This window comes from Tympanuchus pallidicinctus, unplaced genomic scaffold (assembly GCF_026119805.1).
Source record: "Tympanuchus pallidicinctus isolate F22 unplaced genomic scaffold, pur_lepc_1.0 scaffold24, whole genome shotgun sequence".
Classification (NCBI taxonomy): Eukaryota; Metazoa; Chordata; class Aves; order Galliformes; family Phasianidae; genus Tympanuchus; species Tympanuchus pallidicinctus.
Genome location: NW_026294741.1, coordinates 1,164,420 through 1,188,795, shown reverse-complemented (window position 1 = coordinate 1,188,795; position 24,376 = coordinate 1,164,420). Strand labels below are relative to the sequence as shown.

The following is a 24,376-nucleotide window of genomic DNA, read 5'->3' as shown; positions in this document are numbered from 1 at the left end:
AGCACCCGCATGCAGCACAGAGCCTTCTTCATGCCCTGCTGGCAGCTGGACCACAGACCAGGATCAGCGGATCCTCCTGAAGGCCTCCCCTCCAACTCAGCACCGGGATATTATTTGAGAGGGCAGAGGACATAAGAGGTGCGAATTTCTACAAAGCACTTCTGTGCAACACAAAAAAATAAACTCATAAACAAAGGATACCTATAAAAGGCAAAGCTGCCAAAGCTCTGCTTGGGCTCAGACAACAGCTCTAGGCATTCTTTTTTTCTTAATCAAAACAAAACTCTTATCATCTCAATACAACTTGAAGGAGTACCTTCTGGCTGGGAATGTATGGGCTTTGCTACATTCATTCCTCAGTTTGTCAGCTGCTCTTTCAGTTCAGTTGCTCCTCACTGCCGGGATGCAGCTGCACCAAGAACTCCTCAGCCTGTCCTTTGCCAACCAGAGAAACCCGAACTCTTAATTTTTAGACCAGGTCAAGTCCATGGCCTTTGTTTTCATTGGTGGAGGCAAAACTAAGACTTCTGAAGAGCTATAATTAAGGTGATTCTAGCAGATTTCAAACGCTCTTTGTGAACCATTTGATGCCATGCAGGTGCAGTAATGTGTTTTTTTGGTGAACAAAAGCACGCAGCGCAGGGATGATGGCAGCAGACTTTAAGCTGTTAAGAAAAGGTTAGACAAAGGAGCGAGAGCAGCTCCAGCTTCATTCAGCATCTCACTGACGCAAGGCTTCACTAACTGAACAGACTACACCAAGTGTGCTTTGCATTGCCTCCTCCTATTCTGCAGCTGCCAGTAACTTCTGTCCTCCTTAATGTTAAGTTTGATCACTAAATTATCATGTCTAGACAAACACATTCCTTGTTAGACAAGTCTACAACTTGTGTAACAGCACTTTACAAGAGCGTGTTAGAGAGCAGACTCCTTCAGTACTAACTTCACTACTTCCTGCGAGCATGGAAACCACATGCAAGCAGCATCTCAGCTTTCGGAACTTCCCCATCACCTGAGTAGACAGCTGGGTGCTGGGGAACAGAAGGGAGCTTGGGATCCTGGCAGCACCACGCATGTTGGGCTGGGAGATGGAGCTCAGCCTGTGCAGCTGGGCAGAACCACAGCTCAGTCCTTGGAGGGCAGCTGCTCTGCACCTCTGCTGAGCGAACATCCTGCTCCCAGCCTGGCCAGGCCGTACCCAGCACCACACCAGGTGAAACTATGCACATGCTCGTTTCCTCCCAGTCTTACTGCACTTCTCTTAGATTACTTAAAAAGGAACGGGGAACCAAGAGACCTGCAGGAACAAAGCCAGCTCACAGCTTTGTAGCACTGCTGAATGTCCTCAGCACCAGAAAGAGGTAAGGAAGGAAGCTGCCCTTTCTTTCAGACAATACAAAAGAAGCCTTAAGCATGTCATTACTATAATCGTTACCTTTGCCTCTGGTACCAGCTCTTTTTCTTGACCCAGAAAGCAGCTACCACACCTATCAGGTAAGCATCACGAAGTAACTTTCAGGGAAGGACACCATCCTACTCAGAATCAACTGCTGATGAGTGAGCAGAGTGCAACTGCTATCAGGAAAGAAACCGAACTGAATTCTGTACATTAGCAGAAAGTTGACTTGGTTTTAAATATTCTCATAATAATGGAAAGTCCCCGTTCAGACTCAGCTCCCTCGCACTGCGTGTCTGCAGCAGGAGCACAACGCAGAACCAGGCTCCAGGCTTTGCAGACTATGGGTTATTAAGGTGCAAGTGTTCTTACGGGAGCTCAGGAAAGCTTGTGATAATATCTGGCTTTCCCACCTCTTCCCACATACAAAGGCTTTAATAAACTTTAACAAACACACAAGCAAACAAACTCTGAATTAAAAAGAAATTTAAATTCCTGAGCTGAAGGCTTCTAAGCAACTCTGACATCCTCCAGCACCCAGGCAGTGACAGCAGATAGGGTCACAGTGACACCCACAGCGATGGCAGCTCTGCATTCTGCAGCACCACTCGGGGCAAATGCTGCCATTGCAGCACGGGACCTTCTGCCATGACACTGCCCACATCGTCCCTTCCATTTCCAAACAGCAAAGAGCCTCCTGCTCACCAGTGCTGGACAGGGATTTCTACCACAGCTACAGTTTGGTGCTCCAACCCACCTCGGTCACTGCTGGCAATGCTGCAACCTTACAGGCAGACACCGCTCTCCCCCAGCTACGAGTGCGCTGTCATTGCTTTTGTTTTAATTTTTGCTGCCAACACACCTCATACGTAACCATTCGTCTGCAGGCTCTTCCAAGAGTGGCTCACGTGCTGGGAGTGGTGGTGGTGTCATTCTTTTATTAAGCTGTCATTGGTACTGGTTATTTGGTGCATCCAAACCAAAATATTAAATCTGCAAAGCTAAGAGAGCAGCAACACAGCACATCCGTTGTAAACAATTTATTATTATTTTCTACCTCAGTTACTTACAGGATAAAAGTCATAAAAAAAAAAAAAGCACAGATGGACTATTTACAAAAAATGAGAAAATTCACAATAGCCGAAATGTTTGCAAATCATGCACACTAAGACAAGTTCACAAAAGCAAAGCAATTCATAGCAAAAAAAAAACAAAAAAACAAACAAAATAATAAGAAGCCATACAGATTAAAAAAGCTATTGCCTGCAGAAAAGTAAAAAGGAAACTAACCAATCGTTACATCAAGCATCTTTAATGAAATGAACAGCACAGCCGTGTATCGCAGAGCCTTTGACACCGACATTTTAAACAAGTGGATTAACAAACATTAAAATGCATTACAGTTCTACTGTAAGCATGCAATTTACTTCTCACAAACTTATAAGGTAGGTAGAAACACTTAAAAAAAAGATACCATGTGTGTTTTCTACCCAAACCAGCAGAATCTGGTCGTGTTAAAGCGGAGCCAATGGACAGCAGCAGATCACCGGTTTGCAGTTCGGGTAGTTGGGTGGAGATTGAGAGGTGCAGCACAGCTGAAAGCAGCACAGCAAAAGCCCCTCCTGCCCAAATTTAAGCAACCTGCTCACAATTTGCAAGCAAAAGCAATTGCAGGAGGAGGTGGAAGCATCGCCCGCTGCAGGAGGCGGGGGGATGGCATTGAGGGGATGGCACTGAGGGGGGGGGACGCTGCGGTTCAGTGGTGGCCACACAGAAGCCACCGACCCCAACCCCGAGGCAGCAGCTGCCCCAGGCAGAGCCGCCCCACAGCCAGGCACGGCCATGGGTGGGTGCTGCAGTGTGAGAAGAGCCTCTGGGGACAATCCAACCCTGATCCATTGGAACCCCAGCAAGAGGAGACGGCGGCCTCGCTCCGCTCTCGACTTGTGCTGCTGCACAAAGTGCCAGCATCCCTCTGGGGCCAGCTGTGAGGCCCAACTGTTGTTTTCGCTCCCTGGTCAGAATTATGCTTAAGAAGTTTGTGAGAAGTCATGCCTTCGTAATGCCCCTCTCCCCATCCCTGTGAGTTACATTCCAAGTGGGCATTAAAAACTCATAACAAAGCAGAGGGAAAAAATAACAGAATTAAAAAAAAGATAATAAAAAGCAAAACTCAAAGCAGTGAGGATATGGAGCCTTTAAAAAAATAAAGTAAAAAGTCCATTCAATCAAACCAGCCAGCAAGAGCAGCAATTTCTCAGTGGACATTGATATTAACATGGACCACCCAGGCTTTGTCTGTCTCTCTCTCTCATTAGCACTGTAGTAAACCCCGATTAATTTGTTATGCATCTTTAAGAACTAGTTGATAAAAATTATGTCTTGTGAAATCGGCAAATAGTCTGCAAAGTGAAATAAGAACAGAAATTAATAGATTAAACTGAAAAGATAAGTCCCAGAAATTAAAAAAAAAAAAAAAAAAAAAAAAAAAGACACAGAAAGGGGAGTGATTGTAAAAAATAAATAAATAAAAAAAAGAGGCTAAGTGCTGAGCTTTAAAGGCCTAGAGGAAAAAATAACGATGGGAGAAGATAGAACAGTCGAACAGTCGCCCAAGTGCCTGTGTGCGCTGTGCTGCAGGGCCAGCGGGCAGAACGGCAGATGTCAGATCCTCTGAGCAGGCTGCCCATGCTCCCCAACACCCCACGTCCCACCCAACGCCCTGTAACCCCCCAACGCCGCCGCATTCACTGCCCCAGGCGCCTCCCGGCTCCATGCAGTGCACACTGCACACCGCCCAACCCCCAGCACAGCAGCAGCCCCTGCACTGCCGTGAGTGGTGCTGCTCCCGGTGCCAGCCTGGCCAGGAGCTGCTGCTTCTCCTGCCAGCCCCGTTTTCGAGCTGCCCCGGGTGCAGGCGGCACGGCCAGGCTGGCACTGAGTGCAGCGCTCGCTGGAGGTAACGTTTCTCTTTGATTTTCTCCTGTGCCACAATCTCTGCAAGAGACTGAACATAACCAGACAATCACGGGAAGATCACCCAAACCTCCAGGACAGCGTATGTCAGGATGGCTGAAGCTCAACACACCTCCACGTTCAACAGCCAGACACGCTCATTTTAGTTATGTTTATAATTAAAGACACCTGAGCTGTGCTGATTTTCACCATGTAACCTATCGAGACTGTCTCTTGTCTCTGCTCTCACATAGATCAGTCACCACAGAAACCCCACGAGCCTGCCCTGCTGCTGTGGGGCACACAGGGCACCAGCAGTGCTGCCCGCCCCAGCAGCACACTCTGTTCATTGCTGTGCAAAGGGCACAGTACAGGTGGGGAATAGGCAGGTGAGCATAACACAGAACTGCTGCATCTGCAAAGCCTAGAAATAGAGAAAAAAAAATCTAACACCGGCTTGCCTCGATGCTACTCATCCTGCAGACACCAGATCTGCAGTGCAAGGACATCATTCATCCTATGGATGTTAATAACACATATCCTTTCCACGCAACACTCCTTCCTATTGATGCCACAGCCATATCTATGACTCACATGCCTAAGGCAGCCAAGCCCTACTCCTTGTCCTCTGTCCCACCCAGGATCAACCTGACAAGCGCTCGAGAATTTAATCTGCTGCTGCAGCATGCAGGGAGGTTAGCTCCCAACACAGCCGCTGTAACTCAGCACACAGCACTGACCACAGCAGCCACAGCTCTGTGTAATCTAGTAACATCCCTGAGAAGCACTAAGGTGAAGGAAAAAGGGCTCTCAGCCCTTTTTCTCAGCAGTGCTCACAGACCTGGGAGGGGAGCACAGCACAGAGCCAGAGCCCAGAGAGGGGAGTGAGCACAGCACAGGATGCCGGAAGGACGCGGCGGGCACCAAAGGAGGCAGCAATATTGGAGGGCAGAGCGGCCCTCCTGCTGGATGCAAACGTACCACGGTGTGGGGAGCATGTGCAAGGCTGTGTGTGTGTGTGTGTGTGTGTCTGCCCCCGTGTGTCTGTGCAAGGCTGTGTGTGCAAGGCTGTGTGTGCCCAGGCACAGAGCTGCAGTATGCAGAAGGAAGAACCCCTCGGAGGGAGCTAACAGCTCTGAAACCAGTTCTGCCGCTTCACGCTTTAACTTAAATTTTGTTTTCAAATAACCAGTACCAATTCACACGTTAATAAAGATGTATTAAATATATCGTCTGTAGAGATATGTTTTAATCGCAAAAAAATATGTTATGTGAGATGCTCCCTGCAGACCTGCCTGCCTCAACCTGCAGCTACGGATTAGAAAAAAAAAAAGAAAGAAAGAAAAGAAAAAACTAAAGAAGGAAAGAAGAGAGAAAGAAGTGAATCTGCAAATGAAACGTACGTACCTGGAAACTGATAGCTGTAACTTGGGGCAAATCCAGGATATCCTCGGCCGTATGTCGCGACAAAATTCGGGTAACCTTGATCACAGAAACATAAAAATAAATAAACAAACAAGTAAAACAGTGAGAGAAAATGTTTTAAGATTAACAGAGGCTTTCAGATTATAAACACAATGTCAAATAACACTGAGGATGGGCAAAACTTGATTTTACAGGGAATATGCAGAAATGAGATTTATTCTGCTCATGCAAAACGCAGGAAAGGTTTCATTATCATCTGGAATAGAACCATCCAGAGATGGAGGGCTGCTGATCACCTGCCTCGCACGAGCGCTGTCACTCCTGTAATTAACATGCACTTTGGTGCCTGAAGCCCAAGCACTGTGCATACTTGTTAGCTGGAAGAGTAAATGCCAAATGCTAAGGCTAAACACATAACACAGGTTTGCCCTGACATTTGGAGAGCTTACAATGAATGTACTTTGCTTCAGAGCTATTGACAGTTGGAGATTAAGGTAGTAGTAATTCTTTATCCCAGGAGTGTGAAGGACAACAGTTAACACATCAAAGAGTTGGAGGAGCCACGGCAACGAGCCAGAGTCAAAGGCTTTTAATTTTTCAGGAAAGTAAAACCCAGAGATGAGAACCGCTTCCTAAAGGGATCGCTCAGACACACACACCCAACCTCGGGCAGCTTTTGAAGTCGTATTATGAGAAAAACACCATTCGAGGCCATTTTGCTAATAAAAATGTTGGAGGAAGCACACGAAGGAGCAACGCTGCCCACCTGAACGCAGCAGGTGGAAGGCAGGGCCATGGCACACCAGCGCCCTGCTGCTCATCCTCAGCATCCCCTGCTCAGCGCTTACCAACAGCGACTCTCTCCTGTAATTCTAATGCACCAAGTGCTACACAGCATCCCCTGTGTCCACAGCATCAATCGGTGCACCAAGACTCCTCCAGCCTTCAGGAAAGGCCCCTCCGGACCAAGGACCATCTGCAGACGTTTGGTGCTGCTCCACCCAAAGCCAAAGGCGTCCTGCACGAAGGGCACTGCAGGAGGCCTGGCGTCCCCACAGCCACTTACCCTTGTTCATACCACATCCCACAGCAATTCTTCTGCCAGGGCAAGTCCCTCCGATTCAATTTTAACATACATATAACGTGCTATTAATCACCATCTAAAACCGGGAGATAAAAGTGCTTGGATGAATTCTGATGCAGCCATTAGGCAGAGCCAGGGGAAAGCAGGCGGCAGCTGCAGGACAGCGCTCCGGCTTCCCGGGGTTCGTCCGTTCTGCTCAGCCCATATATTTGTTTCACAGCTCAGCAGCTGGATTCCCTTTAAAATTAATCACTCCTGTCGCTAAATCAGATCTTTCAGAGTTACGCTTCACAAAACTTTTTCCCTTTTTCAAAAAAAGAACCAAGCCCTTCACTACCACCGCACTGACAAATGGATTATTTGCCAAGTGAGCAACACCCCTACGAGCACCGCGAGCTCCAGCACCACCCTGCGGCAGCACTGCTCTCCCTCTGAGGTGCAGGGGCTGCCCGGGGGGGTCTCAGCTGTATCCCCTGCTCTCAGCGCTCTCTCGGTCAGGCAGATGGAATCATAAATTTACAATACAACATTACTTCAATTTTCCTCTTCATTTACTGCTGCAGTGCCCCGCTCTGCTCTAACGAGTCGAAGCCCGATCCACGCAGGGGAAATGGGCTGGCTGAATATCAATAGCGCATTAACACCAGGCCCATGTGGCTGCTTCATCAAGCCAAATTACGGCCATGCTGACCTATCCACCATTTCCATTAGATGCCACAGTCATCCTATGCTGGGCAGTGAACAGTTTATTTGCTTCAGTACTCCTAGAGAATGACCCAACCCTCTGATTATCCCCCACCGTAAACCAAGAATCCCAGTTTTGCCCAGGTTGCCTTTTCTCAAGCAAGACCCCGGAGCCTGCTCCAACCAAGACCCCAAAGCACGCTGACAACGCCAAACTCCTTGACCCCACAGTATCATCCAGAGGCAGTGGGTTGAGCACACCAGCAGCCTATGCAAGGTGACAGCAATGGCTGCAGTCACTGTGCTGAGCAGCAGCAGTCACAGCGATGCTTCTGTTGGAAGGAACACCCAGCACTGCGCTGCCACAGCGTGAGGTCGGTGTCCTGTCAGGGGGAAGGAAAGCAAAGGCTCTGCTTCCAATGCAGGAACAGCTGCAAACAGATCAACACTGACCTTTTCACTTACAGTTTATGAGAGAGTTCCACAACACCACTGGTATTAAAGCCCAGGGTAAAGGCCAGTCACTACAGGCATGTCACAGAAAGGGAAATGGAGCAGAGCACCCAGCCCTCTGTTGTGCCCACAGGAACCCGCGGGCCTGGAGCCTGAGCTCACGGCATGAGGTCACCAGGGTGGTGGGACACCAAGCCAGGACCTTGGCTCTGCATGGTCCCCACGTTTAGATGCTGTGATCCAGGAGGGACAAACCTCACAGCTAAAGTATGGATGCATGGAGTGACTGCTTTGAACCTGGGGACTTCTGCTTTTACACTTAATTCAAGAAAATCATCATCTCCACAAGAGAGAGGTGCTCCCGTGGTGCAAAAAAAGCAGATCTGTCCCAGTGCAAGGCCAGCAGAAGCCAGCAGCTCCAGAGGTCCTGCAGAAAGCTTGTGTCCAATACAGAGCTTCCTTCCTCAGCCTGCCTCACAGGCAGCTGCTGCTCTATCAGACAGACTCTGAGGGAAAAAAGGAATGACTTTCTTTGAAGGGCACGAGCTTCTTTTATGCATGAGTTCAGCCTACCTCACCTGAACGTGTGCAGTAATGCAGAGTCCTGGTCTGCCTGGCGCAATGATATAAGCAGCCTGGCAGAGACTTCCTGAAATTTGGTGTTCCTATCAGACATTATTTCAGCAGTCTCGGAGCATAAACCTTACAGACTGTGCTCTATCTCTGGAGAGGTTACTTCAAAATTAAACACCAGCAAGCCCAAGGTACCCATCGCCAAATGAAGCTGATGCTGTGGGCCCCAGCTCAGACAGTGCAGTGCAGCAGCCACCCTCAGTGCCTGGTGTTCCAACTTGAGCACGTGGCAGCACTCCATCCTAGACACAGCTGCTGCCAGCAGGAGGGAAGAGGAATGGAGCCCACCTGCTCTTCTCTTTGTCCCTCTTTACTTTTCTTGGCTTTTTTTTTCCCCCCAGGAGCAGAAGGTAACACAGCAGCACCTACACGGCCCTGGGTGATGAGTCTGCACCATGACCAGCAGGCAGGCAGGGTCTCCTGGATGCAGCGTGAGCTTTCAGTCCCCACTTGCTCTCGTCCAGCTGAGCGCAGCGCTGCCCACCAAGGGGCACAGCTCTGCTCACTGTGACATAGGAGCTGCCATGCTGTGGCCGGGTGGGCAGGCAGGGAGAGGAGATCACAAACTGAACACGCTCCAGCCCACTCTTTATGCAGAGTGGCTAATTAATGTTCCTGGCCTCCCCCGAGGACGTGTGCTTCTCATCACCAGACAGCGACTGAGACAGCCCAGGAGCAGCCCTGGCAGAAGGCTCAGCCTGCCTGCACTCTCACAGTCAAAAAATCCTTTCAGAAGAACACTTTAATTTTGTTCCAATCAACCAAATCATCACAGAAGCGGCTGCCTGTGCACCTTTAGACCCCGGCTGCTGCAGGCTCCTCAGGGAGGCTATGATTAATGAAAAAGACCAACTTCCTTAATAGCTTTGGAGGGAGTCACTCTCCACTCTTTCCTTTGGGTTGTCTTGTGCGTTCGCTCCTCTGATTTCCTGTTCTGTCTGCAAACGGCATCTGGAGAAGGTGACCTTGGACAAGGGCTCCTGGAAGCAGGTACAACAGCATTCTAAGAGCAGCTTCCATCCACTCCATCTCAGTCCAGTCAAACAACTGAAGCAAGGAGGGGAGTCAGTCTGCCACCGGCCTCGCTGGGATCTCAGCAAAGCGCTCTGCTGCTTCAGACTGTCCTGGCAGCCCACTGTGCCGGATGCTCCACAGTGTGATGGGTTAATCATGCCCTCCCCACACTGGGGTGGGGGTCTCCATCAGGGCTTGCTGTCCCCCTCCCAGCCTCAAAATGAGCCCTGGGGCTCAGAACAGCCCCCTACATAGCAGGCTGCAGCTCTGTTAGTCTGCACATCTTTAGTTAACATGGTGCACTGTAGCAAGCAGAAAATGAAAAACAGTGCGAGTAGATAACGAAGCATCTGGCCTTCAACATAAATCAATCAGCAATTCTGAGCAAGCCACTCTGGCTTAAAATCTAATAAGCACACTGAGGGCTGCCCTGCGAGGAGCACTGGCCAGCCAACCCCATGCAGCAGGTGACCACAGTACACAACCCAGCTGAAAGTTATCCGCAGATGATCCACATGCTGAGAACTCCCCTGTTGCTTCTTCAAGCCCAAAGCCATCTTCTTCCCCAGGAGGCAGCCATCACTCCCAGCGCACTCCCGAGGGCTCAGCTTCCCATTGAGGTCCCTGGCACACAGCCCAGCTGCAGAACTGCTCCCAGCATTGCCTCCACTTCTGGCAGAGGGGCTGCTGCCCTGGTTCCCACCCCCAGGCTGTGCCAGCGCAGCAAGGAGCACCCACCAGCGCCTCCTGGACCACCAGCAGTGCCACACAGAGGGACTGACTTGAATAAGATAAATATTTTAACCATAAAATGCAATCTCCAGACACTTCGGGGCAGGGTGGTGGTGTAGCAGAAAAACAGATGTTGGCTTGAAATAACTGAACTACACATCCCAGCAACTAATCATTCTGGCCACACAGAGAAGTGCCATTAATTCAGATAATGCCAACATGGCAGGGAAATTCTTCCCCATCCAATCAAGCAGTGCCTGAAGTCAGACATCTCTGCAGAACAGCCCAGTTTTCACAGGAATCAAATCCTCTGCCCTGATGGCAGCTCAGTGTGCAGGCCCTGCTCCAGCCACTGGGTGCCTTCAGCAGAACGGTGCTGGAGGGGAGGGGTGAGCACTATCCTGCCCTTCTCCAGCTGCTCTGCCACCCCAGGCAGAAGCCATAGAGCACCCATGAAGGGCCATGGAGAAGGACTGTGGGCTGAGACACCCCCAGCTGCCCCCCTTGTGCCTTACTGTGTGTGACAAGGGAAGGTGCAGCAACACAAAGGGAGCAGAAGGTTGGCAATACGTGGGTTTTACAAAAGGACACTGGCAATGGACTAGCAGTGTTTTGGCTTAGCAAATCTGAGGACAGAATACCAAGGGGTTGTCAGACTATACAGAAAGAAGAACCACCCAGGCAGAAACAAATGAGAACCAATTATAACTAAATAGACCTTGCGCACAAATAGAATTTTGCCATTAAATATCATTTATCCTATTTAATTAGTATTTTCTGGACACAATACTCTGGACCAAAATACCATTCCATCTCCTTGAAACTCGTAATTATTGTTGTGACCTATGCTGTTATGCATCCCCCTGCTTTCTCCACCTTGCGTGCCATTTAAGAGCCAGCAAGATTTTCAATTATCTACACCGAACTGCCAAAGATACCTTTAAAAGAAGAGGAACAATGTGCGACTGAACTCTTCTAAAAAAGGGGAGAAATCACTTTTAGTCAGAATGAACACACTGCATCTTTCATCATTCTATTTTTGCGAGAAAGACTAAAACAGGCTCTTTAAAACACCCATTTAAATGCAAATTCTTATATTCCAGGGAGGTGGCAGTTCATCATTTCCCTCCGACGGGATTCTTTCCCCCCAGCCCTGCTGAGGTTTGGGGTTCACCCCACACAGGTGCTGAGCAAGGGGCTGAGCCCTGGCAGACGCTCGGTGGCACACTTACCCAACATTCCCATCCCCAGCATAAAAGCGTCCATGGTGTACGGCAATCCGCGCGCCCTTCCTCTCGTCCCTGGTGGAAACATCACTTCTTTAGGTTGTGCTTTCTTACATTCTACCTATTGAGCAGAAACACGTACAAATGAGATGCAAATGAATTCCATGTAAATGTCAAATGCAGAACTGATCTACTTAAGGGGGGAGATTTATTTTTAGCGTTTTCCTGCCCCCGCCGCCTCCCCCTCACGATGAACTTTCTGAACAGTATGAATGGATTTAGGAGAGCACACGTGTGCCTCTTTCAGCGCACCCAGCGCCGTAAGGACGACAGAAAAGCTGACTGAAGAAGTTGCTGCGGTCCTGGAAGCAAAACCCGCGCTGCGTTTTCTCTCAGTGACACTTTGCAGGCGTGGAATGGATGGAGGAAAGTCCTCAGCACAGCTCTATTACAATCAATAGCACAGAACGACTCTCGGTGATCATTACAAAAAGCTCCTTTTAAAACAGGAATAAGGAATCAATATTTCTGCCCAGCAGAAAATTTCTGTAAACCCTATTAATAAACGATCTGCATTCTTTCACTTTCAGTTACTTCCGCTGCCTCTGAGTCCCTCCACGCCACAGCAATCACCTCTGCTTGCTCCTCCTGAGCCCCTACAGCAGTCCAAGGGCCAGCCAGCTCCAGGGAATGGTTTGCAGGGTGCTGGACACCTATGAGTGCCACTCCACTGCCCGTGGGATGGGCTGTGACCATCCCGTATCCCCAACCCCTCTGGCAGCGGTGGGTGAGCAGTGACAGCAGCAGACAGGCCTGGGGCTGTTGGATAACGTGGCTGAACATCTCCGTTCCTAATAGCCCTATCAGTGGCTGTGTGTTCATTGTCTTATGAAAACCGACCGCCTGTTTCCAGGCAACCTGATCAGCGAAAATTTCAGGTTTATACAATTTTCATTTAGGTAACATGAAGGTTAACTGACTGTAATGGCAGTGTTTTAAACAAAACCACCTACTCCTCCCCTTTCTGCTGCAAATCTTGTGCAGATCGTATTTACATTGCTTGCCTGCAACACACCTCAGTGTTACAGCACTCAAATCTGCCAACACCGTCAGAACGAGCACTTCTTGCAAGCAAACTGCCCGAACCCAGGGAAGGCTGGAGTGAAATTCCTCTCAAGTTCTCCTTTTCCACCTTTCTCTCAACAAGTACTGAGGTCCTTAAAAGAGCTGTGGGAAGGGCTGTAAGAGATGGGGTAGCGCAGCAAAGCCCCGCAGCGGCACGCCGTGCGACGGAAAGCACCACGGTGCACATTGGGGGCCTTGGTATTAAGAGAGAAGGAAGAGGGAGCGGAAAGCTCTGTCAGGGAATTCAGTGGGCCCTGCAGCAGCGATGTGCCACAACACCGCCTTGAGAGCAACGGGGCCCAAATGCAGCCGAAGCACCGGCACCAGCTGCGCCGACACCTCGGCCACGTCCTGCCGACCGCTCCTCGCGCGCTGCTGAGTCCTTCAACAGCCCTGTGCCAATCTAACCTCTCTAACTGCAACTGGGTGGCCGCCAGAGGTGCTCCATCCCATTTCTCAGCACATCCTTTGGGTTCGCCACTACTCACAGTGTCATGGAGGCATTGGTTACACCTCACAGCTGCTCTCACTGCAATATTCAGAATGATGAAAACAATGTAGCCTGGCTGGACGGACAATTAACAGGAAAATGAAGTTTGGATTAGCACCGTTAGAAACAATAACCCAGTAATTAGCTTTTGCAACCACAAAACAGCCTACTGCTGCTCCCTGAAAGACTGGCTTAATTTATGATTTTCACAGCACATGAGGATATAAAGGGAACGGTACTGAGCTGCAAAGAAGTTTTAACGTGGTTTTAAAGGAGAAGAAAGAGTCACCCGCAGGAAAAAGAAATAATTTCTGAGCCTCGTAAACAAACACATCCCATAGCAAGGGCAGAAACACTTGTTACTGCCCAGCTGAGATGACTCCTGTGTGGGGTGGGTGACAGGATGTGCAGGGCTGGGCTGCTCGGGTTGGGGGTGGCGCAGCCCCAGGGCAGCACAGGAACCCCAGAGCCCAGGCAGGCTGCCCTATGGGCCACGCTCTGCATCCGCTGATGGCACAGCCATTGCCCAGCTCTGTGCTGCCCAGGAGCCGGCCCGATGCGGGCACGCTGCATGCAAACCCGAATCACACACAAGCTTTTAGTTCAGCATTTCTGCACATCTTAATAATTTCCAGATTTTTTCTGCCTCCCCTGAACGAGGGATGTGCTCCAGTTTCAGCAGCCTAACAAAGAATGGTTTAAGGCTGAAAGAAATTTAAAAAAAAAAAAAAAAAAAAAAAAAAGCAGGGAAACTAAAAGTCACTGTTTTTGTTTAGTCTAGTTGGCAGAATTAACGTCGCGCCGGGGTGCTCCTGGGTCAGATGAGCAGTCAGAGCCACCAGAGCCCAGGATGGCTGAGATGGGGAGTGAAAAGCCTCTCACACCCAGCGCAACAAGGCGGGCTGTCAGCTCGCAGCACCACGACAGCTCACAAAAACACGGCCAACAGCTTTCCAGGGAAAGCAGAGCACTCCCAGATTCACAGCGCACAAAAATCTGCTTTACCACCCAAAGACAAGGTGACTTTGTCTAGCTGGCCTCGCGGTTAGCCGGGGTTGGGCCGCCCTGCTGCCCCTCAATGTGAGCACCAGTGAGAGCTGCAGCCACGAGCGGTGCTGCCCCGTGACTGCTGTCAAGCATGTCCTCAGCTGGGCACAGCTCTGGGATGGAAACCCAAAGCATGCACTGTAACTCATGCTGCAACCACAGCTTGAAGGCTGTTGGTCCTGGCAGAGCCCAAGCAGCTCTGGTCCATCCAGAACAACACAACCACCAGTGGGTCCCACCCTGGGGCAAGGGGCAGAGTGTCAGCCCTGCACCATGGAAGCCCACTCTCAACAGCTGCAGAGAGGTCCAGGCCCAGGTACCCACATTACCCTGCAATGTGAACGACTCTGCTACAGTACAGATCTCAAAGCAAACGATCCCATCACATCCCTTTTCCAGCTACTTTTGCACCCCCTACAAAACTGGGCTTCTTTTGGCAATAATGACAATATTCTGGGGACATTTCATTTTGGTTTTATCTATTCCCCTGTCCTCAGAGTTTGGAGAAAACCCATGGTCTCCCCCATCAATTCCAGCCTTCCATTTATTAAATATCTCTCTGGCATTTTCCTTTCACTTGCACACCGCTCGTTTAATATTACACTTGACATTCTAAGCTTTATGGATGGCAACAGAGGCAGAACGGGAGGGATAAAAATAACCTGCATGGGAAGGCAGGCTGCAGCCGGGCCAGGGAGCGGCTGCCGACAAGAGCCGGTGTGGGGCAGCTGCCAAAGCAGTGCTATAGAGCACAGCGGGCCGCCAGCACCCCTACAGCACAACGCCAGGGAGAAACCAAACCAAGGCACAGGGCCAGGGGCACAGGAAGGCTGGCTGCTGTCAGCCCCGACGCAGCACGCTGTCACATACGTGTGCGCAGGCTCTGCTGCTCCTGCATGGGTTTGGTAATTAATCTGCAGGCACATCAGCAGCACGATGAGTCAGTCCCAAGACAGGATCATGTCTCATCTCCTCCCCCGTGGGCTGCTTTTAAAATTAGTGCTGCGGGAGTGACAAGAAGAGCGCGCTCGAGGCGCCCGGATCACGCACCGGCAGGAACGCACCGCAATTATTCACACCAGCTGAACACCCACCTGCTTTCTGCTGCTCCTTGCGATGCGGAACGCTTTCGCCCTGTGCCCCGCTCAGCCCGCCTGCCCACAGCCCTGCGCAGCCCTTCTGCAGGAGGAGCCTTTCCAGAGGGGCAGATCCCGATAGCAGAGCAAAACCCAACCTGATGGTTGGGGCAAAGGAAGGGCAACAACCACAGACCTCCCTGTGCCCCCAGCACACAGCTCTGCTGGAGGCTGCTCCTCCTGCTGGGGGCCGGCACTGTGCCTGCCCTGTGCAACAGTTCTGCCCTATGCTGTGCTGCTGTCAGTGCCCGGCCAGCTCCTGCACCTCCCCACTGTGACTTACACAGAGAGTGAGCTGAGAGCTGAGCTCTGGAGAAAAGTATGTGGTGTGAAGTAAGCAAAGGGAGTGCTTTGTGATGGGCACTCACCTCGCATTAAGGAAATTCCTATTCTTCCTCCCTCACTGACAAACCTTACCCAAATTTAAAGCATTCCTAATTTGTAGCAAGTCTGCTGCTCCTCGAGGCAGGAGTGTTGGGTGTTAACTCTTATTTAGTTTTAAGGCAGACAGATCAGCGTTTAGTGACTACATAGGGAACGGAACCTCACCCACAACCCACATTCATCTCACACGAGGCATCACCAGCAGCAGAAGGAAACTCCAGAAGCAAAGTAGAGAGCAGTGTGGCCAGGCAGGGCAAGCTGCCCCATTCCTGCCCTGTTCCTACTCTGGACCCCAGCGCTGTGCCTGCTGGAGGGACGGCCGCTTTTATTTCAGATGCACATTGCAATCAGGAACAATATGAAGAATATTATTTCAGTGCCCTGGGAAAAATTAGCAAGTCAAATATTGAATCAGGCCTCCAGCATATGCCAAGGAGATTGCTTTGATCTTATCCACACTAAAAGCTCCATTATTGAATTTAAAGTCTGTGAACACATATCAGACCAATATACAATGCATATCTGAATACACATTTGAGAAGCGAAGGATGTTTTGACAAAGGGAAAAAGAGTATTTCAGCTGAAAATATCAAAGTTTTCGCATCGATTGGAAGACAAACACCCTTCTCCCTCTGTCACATCGGCAACCTGGGGCTTGATGTCACCCAGGGAAAACTTCCCCATGGGCCGGGCAGCGCTGGCATGCTGCAGCACAGCCTTGGCTCTGTGGACACAGGGCTGGCAGCAGCCCAGGCCCCACATCCCAGCTCTGGGCAGAACACACACTTACCATTTTATTATTGATTTCGTGGAAGTGGATTTCGCAGACTTTTTCCACCACATCTTCATTTTCAAAAGTAACAAAACCAAATCCTGTTCAACAGAGGAACAAAAAGGGGAGGGGGAAAGGAAAACGTTAGCGAGGTCAAACAGCTTTTCTTCTAACAAGGCATTATTTGCCATTTGGACTTTGGAATGCTTTCCCAGGAATATGCTCATGTAAACACACCTGCCCTGCACAGCACTGCCGCGGAACTCATTACAGCCTAATGGAGGTAGGAAGCATCACCTCGGAGGAAATTAATAGGGTTCTGTTACAGCTCTTCCATAGGATTTAATGGAGAATTAAAACCTCCTTATGGATTTTTTGATCCATCCAAAGAACTTAATGGATAGTTACACCCTGGTTCATGATGGCTCAGAAACTACAATCAGGCTATATTTTCTTTTACACCTTATAGGTTTTTAAGAGCAATCTCTACAAAACCCAATTATATGTCTATGGAAGCGTATTGATTTTATCTCCTGTTTAATTCCAAGGGACTTCTCCATTAGGGCTGACTCATTGCAGGACAAAAAAAACAAAAACCCAACGAACCGAGAACCCAGGCAGACAGCAGCTGGTTGCTGCCCTCCCCTCGCACCAAGCCAGCACTGACAACTTCAGCAAGGCAGCGGGGCCGCCAAGCTCCGGAGGTGCTCGTTTGTCCCCTCTTCCTGAATGACTTCCTCTAATGCCTCATCAGGACATCCTGAGGCCTCTCAGAAGTGTCAGTCAGAGGGCTCTGATCTCATCGCTCCTCTCCTCCACACCGCTGAGTCAGAGCTGTGGGGATGGGGGCTGCGTCAGGGCTGTTGGATGCCTGCTGCCCACCTGCAGCCCAGCACTGTGTGCTCTGCTGGCTGCACAGCCCTGCAGGGACACACGGCACCTCACCCTGAACCCACAGCACCAGGACCAGGCGGTGCCTTTTGGGGAACATACAGCACAGGCTGTGATGGGAACGGACAGCACAGGTAGTGGCCAATGCACCCCTTGCTCTCTGGATCTTCTTGGGTGGATGGAAAAAAACCAACACTAGAAATGGTTCCAGCACTTCTCCGAGGTGCAGCACATCATCCCACAGCACACCGCACCCAAATGCAGCGCTCAGAGCAATGCTTTGCACGTCAGCACCTACAGCTTCAAGCGTGGTGCTTGACCCAGCTCCTCTCTTTGCCTTCCAAACTGTTCCATTTAAATCCACCTCAAACAGATCTGCACTCACAACCAAATGTTTGTGGTTAACTGCCTGGGTGCAGCACCCCAGGGTGCCCTGCACAGTGCTGGGACTGTCACCACCACCACCTCCTCATTAGTAACTCATTAGTGAGTGCTGCAGCTGAGGATTTCTCATTGAGCTCCTGTCAGGTCTTGCTGCCAGGCTGGAGCCAGGAAGAGGAATTTAGAGGAGATTAGCATTAATACGCAGCGCAGCACGACAGCCTGCTGCAGGCAGGACACGTTGTGACCAGGAAACAAGTTTCCCCTTCTCATCGCACTCCATACGGCTTAAACACAGCTCTACCCAGAAATTACTCCTCTGATTAAACCAGAAAAGCAGAAACCTGCCCAGCTTTCTGTGTTTACAGGCTTTATAACAAGAACAAAGTAACAATCCATAGACATTAATGCTCATTCAGGTTTTTAAAAGATCCAGGCCAACCCATGCAGGTAAAAAACCAGACGTGAATGGGTCCATAGGAAAACCCAGCAGCAGCTTTGCCTCATTCCTCCCTGGGGGAGCACAGGAGAAGAGCAGTGCTCAGCGCTGCAGGCTGTGCTGCCTCTGCTCTCACAGCCTGTCCGTCGCATCCTACTGCTCCTTAAGCAACCCTAGGAGATCACTGCCCTGCAGCTAAAAAATTCCTGGAACGAACCCATAATGGGTCCTTCTTTGTTTCACTTATAAAATATTGGATTGCGACTTTCAATAATTGCACGCATAAAAAAACATTACAGTACGCATGCCTTATTAGTTAGCATAATGAATATGAGCTCATTTCTGAATTACCAAAGCTCTCAGAAACCTTCCTGGACGAAACAGACAATTACTTCTTATGAGAGGTACTGAGAGTCAACAAAAAACGCTCCTTGGAAAGTGTATGAAAAAGATTAACACAAAACAAAGGCAGCTGTTTGAAACGGTGACAGAAATAGGATTCCGGTTGTCAAGGAGCACACGTTTTAAAATGAAATTATACGGCATCCTTCTGAATGAAGCTATTATTGGAAGCTAACAAGCTCTATTTAAGAGATAAGCATTTAACAGAGTCAAATGGTTTGCTTTTTTTTTTTTTTAATTCAAATGAATAAAACTGAATATTCATTTGAATAATCTTTTCTGGAGAAGAGAAGACAATGAAGAGGGAGAAAATAAAACAAGAGGCAAACAGAGTCCGAGTGAGCAGCCCTGCAGGAAATGAGACGGCAGCTCAGCCCGCAGGCACCTGTGGGAGTGCAGCCCATGGGCACTGCTGGCACTGGGCATCCTCACGGGGAAACACATCCAAGGGAATGGCCCACAGGGAAGGCAAGCCTGGGGAAATGCATCGCCTCCTCATGCACACGCCAGCCTGAGCTCCCTGGAAGCATCCCTGATATGCCCAAAATCACCGCCCAGGCACTCAGTGCCCAGCACACCATGCCCTCACCACTCAGACCCCCCGGCCCAGGGCACTGCCAGCTCTGCACTCCAGAGATGAGGGGAGCGCTGCTCTGAGAAGCCAAATACAACCATAGAAAGATTAAAACAAATCAGTGGGCGCCATAAATCACATGGAGAAGCCGTGCTGAAGATACCAAATGTCAGCGCTCCTGTGTTCCGCACTTTGTTTTTCTCACACTTGAATCAACTATATTTCACACCTTTGTCGTCACTTGAGAAGTTTTCTGTCAACCTCAGTAAAATATAGCTGAGATGACGACACCGTCGCTATGAAATACATCTGCTTTCCCTTGCAAGTTGGCAGCTGCTTCTCTCAACCAGGGCGCTGAGAGCACAGCAGTGCGTTACAGCTGCATTTAGGTACCCCCAGAACATCACTCAGCAGCAGAGCTACGTGAAGGCAGCTTACACGTGGAAGGCCTCGCTCCCTCAAACCTGCACCAACAGAGCCAGTGTTCGCGTTGGCTGCAGAGACTGTGACTGACACAGGGACACTGCTCACACTGAACACCGCCCTGCCCCGCACTGGGGCACCACCACCTCCCAGCATCTGCACTATCGCCAACTGCTGGCCCAGCAGCTTTCCTAAGGCAAAGGATACCTCTGTTTTCCAGCCACAGAGAGGAGCTCTGGGGGCAGAAGCAGGGCAGTGAGCACCAGAGGAGAGTGGTTTGATCCCTGGCTGTCCCAGGGCCATCCCATGACATGGAGGAGATCATCTCATTTCACCCACATTGGGTCTGCATTGTCTACTTAGACCATATGGTCTCAGTTAGCTGGGACCACCTCCTACAGCGTGCTGAAGTATGAGATAGCTCCTTAGAAGATTCCTGGGAAATAAGATATACACAGCCTGCACCACAACAAGAAGCATTGCTCAACTCTCACTCCTGCTGCCAGGTAAGAACACCTGATGGGCATCCATACAGCACAGCTCCATCCATCACAGCCTGGCAGCACGGGGGCTCACAGTGCTGTGCTGAGGGACACGAACCCACAAAAGCCCCCAACAACCACAGCACCAGAATGAGGGAACATCAGCTCCAGTTGTGTTCCCTCTTTGCATTTCATCTTGGTACCCGATGATCCTGTTTGTATTTGTTTTATGCCTCTTTCTCTCCCCATATTTAAGTTACTTAAGCAGTGAAGCACAGCAATGTCCAGTCCTGCCATGGCATTATTTACGCACCTGCTTTCTTGTTTATACCAACAGTTTTGGCAGCCAGACCTGTAAACCGTAATAAAATGCATTTTGAAAAGCTTAAAAAAACAAAAAAGGAATGTGACCAGACAAGCCAGGCATAATAATATTAAGGCCCGTGTCAATTAATTTTCCCCTCCTCTTGATAAACGAGCCCCATTCCATCCATTAATAATGAGGGAAGAAACAAGAAAAGTTGACACTGGTTTAATTTATTTGCTCAACTTGCCTGGTCATATTTCTCCCTGTTGTAAAGCTTTCTGGTGCTGCTGGGAATTGCAAGTGGCTCCCACACAGTCGATGCACAGATTGGTGTGAATCAATACAGTTCTGCTTTATTCACACATCCCTTGTAATCAGAAGGGAAGAAGTTCCTTAGTAAGCGATCTCACAGCCGCCAGCCCACCTGCAGCAGTAACAGGGCTGGGGGGGAAGGAGGGGCCAACACAGCAGGGTCTGCTGCCTCCTCTCAGAGCAGAGGTCAGGGCACCTCCGCTGCCCAGATGCAGAACCAGGACAGAATGGGTCTAACCCAGTGCTGTGCGAGGTCCCCGGGATCTGGGAACCAACGGGACAGCCGCTGCTGTGCTCAAGGCGGAGCCCCGCAGGACCTGCACAGCTCAGCCCTGCGCCTCTCCCTGCACAGCCTGCACAAAGCACGGAGCTCCCCCAGCACTTCAGGTCCCACACTGCTTCTCCCCCGCTTCCCAGATCCTTCTGTGACGTCTCCATCTGACAACCACAACTTGGCTCATTACAGCTCAGAGTTGTTTGAGACAAAAGCTGTCAATTCTCATTTGTTATTCCTTGTTATTCCCGTTTCCTGAGCGGCACGCACAGAAAGGAGATGTTTCTGTCTGCTGGGAAAGTAACTCCCAGGCCTGCAGGCTATGCCCTTTGGATGGCACACACCTCACCTCCACAATGGGGTTCAGAGCAGCGATGAGAAACTGCTTCACAGCACTGCCTGCACACTGGGGCAGCACAAGGTGCTGCTGTGTCAGTGCCGGCACAGCAGGGCAGCAGGATAACGGGCACCAGAGCCACTCGGCCTTTGCTGCAGGCAGCTGCGGTACTCAGGTCCCTCACCGTCCTCCCACGGCTGCATCCCAAGGGAGCATCATTCAAAAACAATCCAGAGCCAAAGGAAAAAGACGTGGGCATGGAGAATGAGAAGGCAGAGCAGCACACGGCGGTGCTGCAATGGGCAGAAAGCACCGCGCCGCTCTCTGGGAGCGATCGCCCCGCAGGGCGCAGCAGGGGACACCGAGGGCACATCCATCACTGCAGGGACCTGCTGTGACACCACCAGGCCTGCAGGGCTGGGACACCCCGCTCCCCCCAGCCCCGTGCCACGGCCCCGCCGGCAGCACCTCACCCGCTCTAATACATTTTTCATAACAACAAGTCTTCATTAAAATTTTATTCTATTAACATTCTGAAATCAAACCAAAGCACTGAGTACATAATGACTTAAACGCACACTACACTGCAACTTACTAAATGCCAGCTTTATCATACTGTTAATTAACAGAAGCCATTAATGCATTCACAGATCATTTAGACGCATTAAAGTTGACCTAAGAAAAACTGCACGTATGTGTGATGCACTTTATCTGCATTGTGTCTGAGTTTCCCACACGGGGCGAAGATGAGGATGGGGAGAGGAGCAGGAGAGCGATGCCAGCAGGCTGCCCCATGGGTGCTGCCCCACATCCTGCAGCCCGTGGGCCTCATGCACTCCCTGCCTGTCAATTCTCCCACAGTTTATTACCAAATTTCTAAAATATTACATTTTTTATTATATCCAAACTCACTTTATTGCATTTGACAATACAGATAATCACATACCATATGCTCTAATGTTTTGAAACCAATGCATGTTGACAGCAGTTTTTATTTGTGATGCATAATTCTATCCAGGGCTAACAAAGGCGATGCAGCGCTGAGCCCGGCACAAACGTTCTGTCATTGGGGGAAATCTCTTTTTTTTTCTTTCCCATTTCCTTTTCTTCATTTTAACAACAGATTTACAACACCAGGAGGAAAGTTGTTTTGTTTTTGGTTGAGTAGGAAATTGGCTGGAAAGACAGGCTTAGCAAAGAAATGTCCTCAAAATATTAGTAACTGGTTGGGGTTGGCGATTTTAATTACTTGCATTTGAAGCTTACTGCTAATGGGGTTAGGGAAATATGACAGCTCATCCCTGAGCATAGGGTGGGCTGTGGTGTCCTCACTCCTGCACAAGATCCACCAGGATGGCAGCCTGCTGAGTCCTCATCTAAGGGCAGGATGCCACAGTTGCCCTCAGACGCTCTTTATCACAACACAAAAACCCTTCCATTTAAAGCAGCTCTGCTGCTGAGATGGGAAGCAGCAACGTGTGCACACATTGGGCACTCATCTGTTGGTCTGCAAGGGATGCAGAGCCACTGCCACCCAGCATCATCCCACTGCACCAAACGGCTGCACAGAGACAGCACCCCACAGTGTGCAGCCATTCCAAGTGAATAACATGGCAATATCATACCTGATTAACTCCTTTCAATGGAAAAAGACCTAAAATCCCTTCAAAATAACAAGAAAAAAGGGGAAGAGCTGAAATGCAGCCGCATGGTGTGGAGGAGCTGCCACTGTGTTCAGTGCAGCAACAGCTCCTGCTGCCTCCCAGTCCCTCATCTCTGCAGTGCCTGCAAGCTCCAGTTGTATCTTACATGGAAGAAAGAGTTTGTGCTGAACCCAAGGCCTGGTGGCTCAGCTTGGTGCCACGTGCATGGGAAGGACAAGCTGTCCAAGTGGCTCCTTCATGCCTCTCCTGACTCACACAGCTCCACTACAAATGCTGGGATGAGAAAAAACGCTGTTTCTGATGTACTCTGAAAGGAAACAATGGGGACACAAAGTACACCTAACAAGAAGCAATGAGCTCTTGCAGCCTCCCTATGACAATCACAGCTGGGCTCGAGCACAGCCCAGCACGGCACAACAGCACGCTGCCAACACAGCTGATGGTGAGCACCTCCCGACACCCAGGTTTCTATCTGTGCTCACAGCTCCACAGCCCCATTCCTATCATCGCCTGCTCCCCATCCTTGAACAACATTCAGGAACACAAGGAGAGATGAGGCGACACGCCAGGAAGTTGCCCAGATCAGGGATGCTCAGAGCACATGCTTGGTGCCCTGCAGTGCTGGGAAAGCAGCCTGGGCAGAGCCCAGCTCCCAGCACCAGCTTTAGCCTGAGAGATGGCAATGCTGTTCAAACCAAACAGGATGCTATGTCTAAATTAAGCTGTAATGACCTGCTCTGAGGTCTTTATTAGTCAGGTAACGATCATTTAAGAGGAGGTTACAATCTTGAGCCAAGGGCACCTAATACCATTACTGAACTTGTTAAAAGCTGCCAAGCAAGTCATTATTTCTAACGCTATTTCTTTTTCTCTTAACACAGCTTTCTACCTTTCTCCTTGCGCCGCTCGGCCGTAAATCCCGGGCAGCGCCTCAGCTGCTCTGCCCAAGGATGGGAGCAAAGGCTGTACATGCTTTCACACCAGCCCAGCTCTGCTGCTCTTCAGTGGGGATTTAATCCTTTCCTCAAAGCAGCATTCTGATCCAACAAGCAGTACTTCCGGCCACCACCTCCTTCTCCTCATTCTGTTACGCCATCCTGGAACAGTCACTCATCCCCTACATCCTCCTCCTCACCCATCCTGCAGTCTAACAGATGCTCACATAAGGAAAAAACAGAGCAGCACAAGCACGGAGCTGCACAGCACCAAAAGCATGGTGGTGGAGGAGCCCACAGGAGCAGCCCTGAGCCCAGCAGCAGCACAGCCCAGGGACAGCAATGCGCAGAGATGGGTGCCCACGCAGCACTGTGGCTCTCAGCCCCGGGAGGTGCAGC

The 24,376-nt window shown here is 50.1% G+C and overlaps 1 protein-coding gene across 19 annotated transcripts in view; it reads right to left on the bottom strand.

Annotated features, from left to right (window-relative positions):
* The window catches only part of MSI2 (musashi RNA binding protein 2), a 184,636-nt gene that overhangs the window by 28,057 nt on the left and 132,203 nt on the right, over positions 1–24,376 (bottom strand). For 15 of the 19 annotated variants that reach the window (XM_052689148.1, XM_052689143.1, XM_052689139.1 and 12 more), the window contains 3 exons: positions 16,575–16,657; positions 11,609–11,723; positions 5,759–5,833 (listed from right to left, as the gene is read on the bottom strand). In XM_052689148.1, the coding sequence (XP_052545108.1) occupies positions 5,759–5,833; positions 11,609–11,723; positions 16,575–16,657 (273 nt within the window). Of the gene's footprint in view, positions 1–2,395; positions 3,799–5,758; positions 5,834–11,608; positions 11,724–16,574; positions 16,658–24,376 lie in introns of those variants that run through there. The other 4 variants (XM_052689153.1, XM_052689146.1, XM_052689150.1 and 1 more) reach the window with 2 other exon arrangements.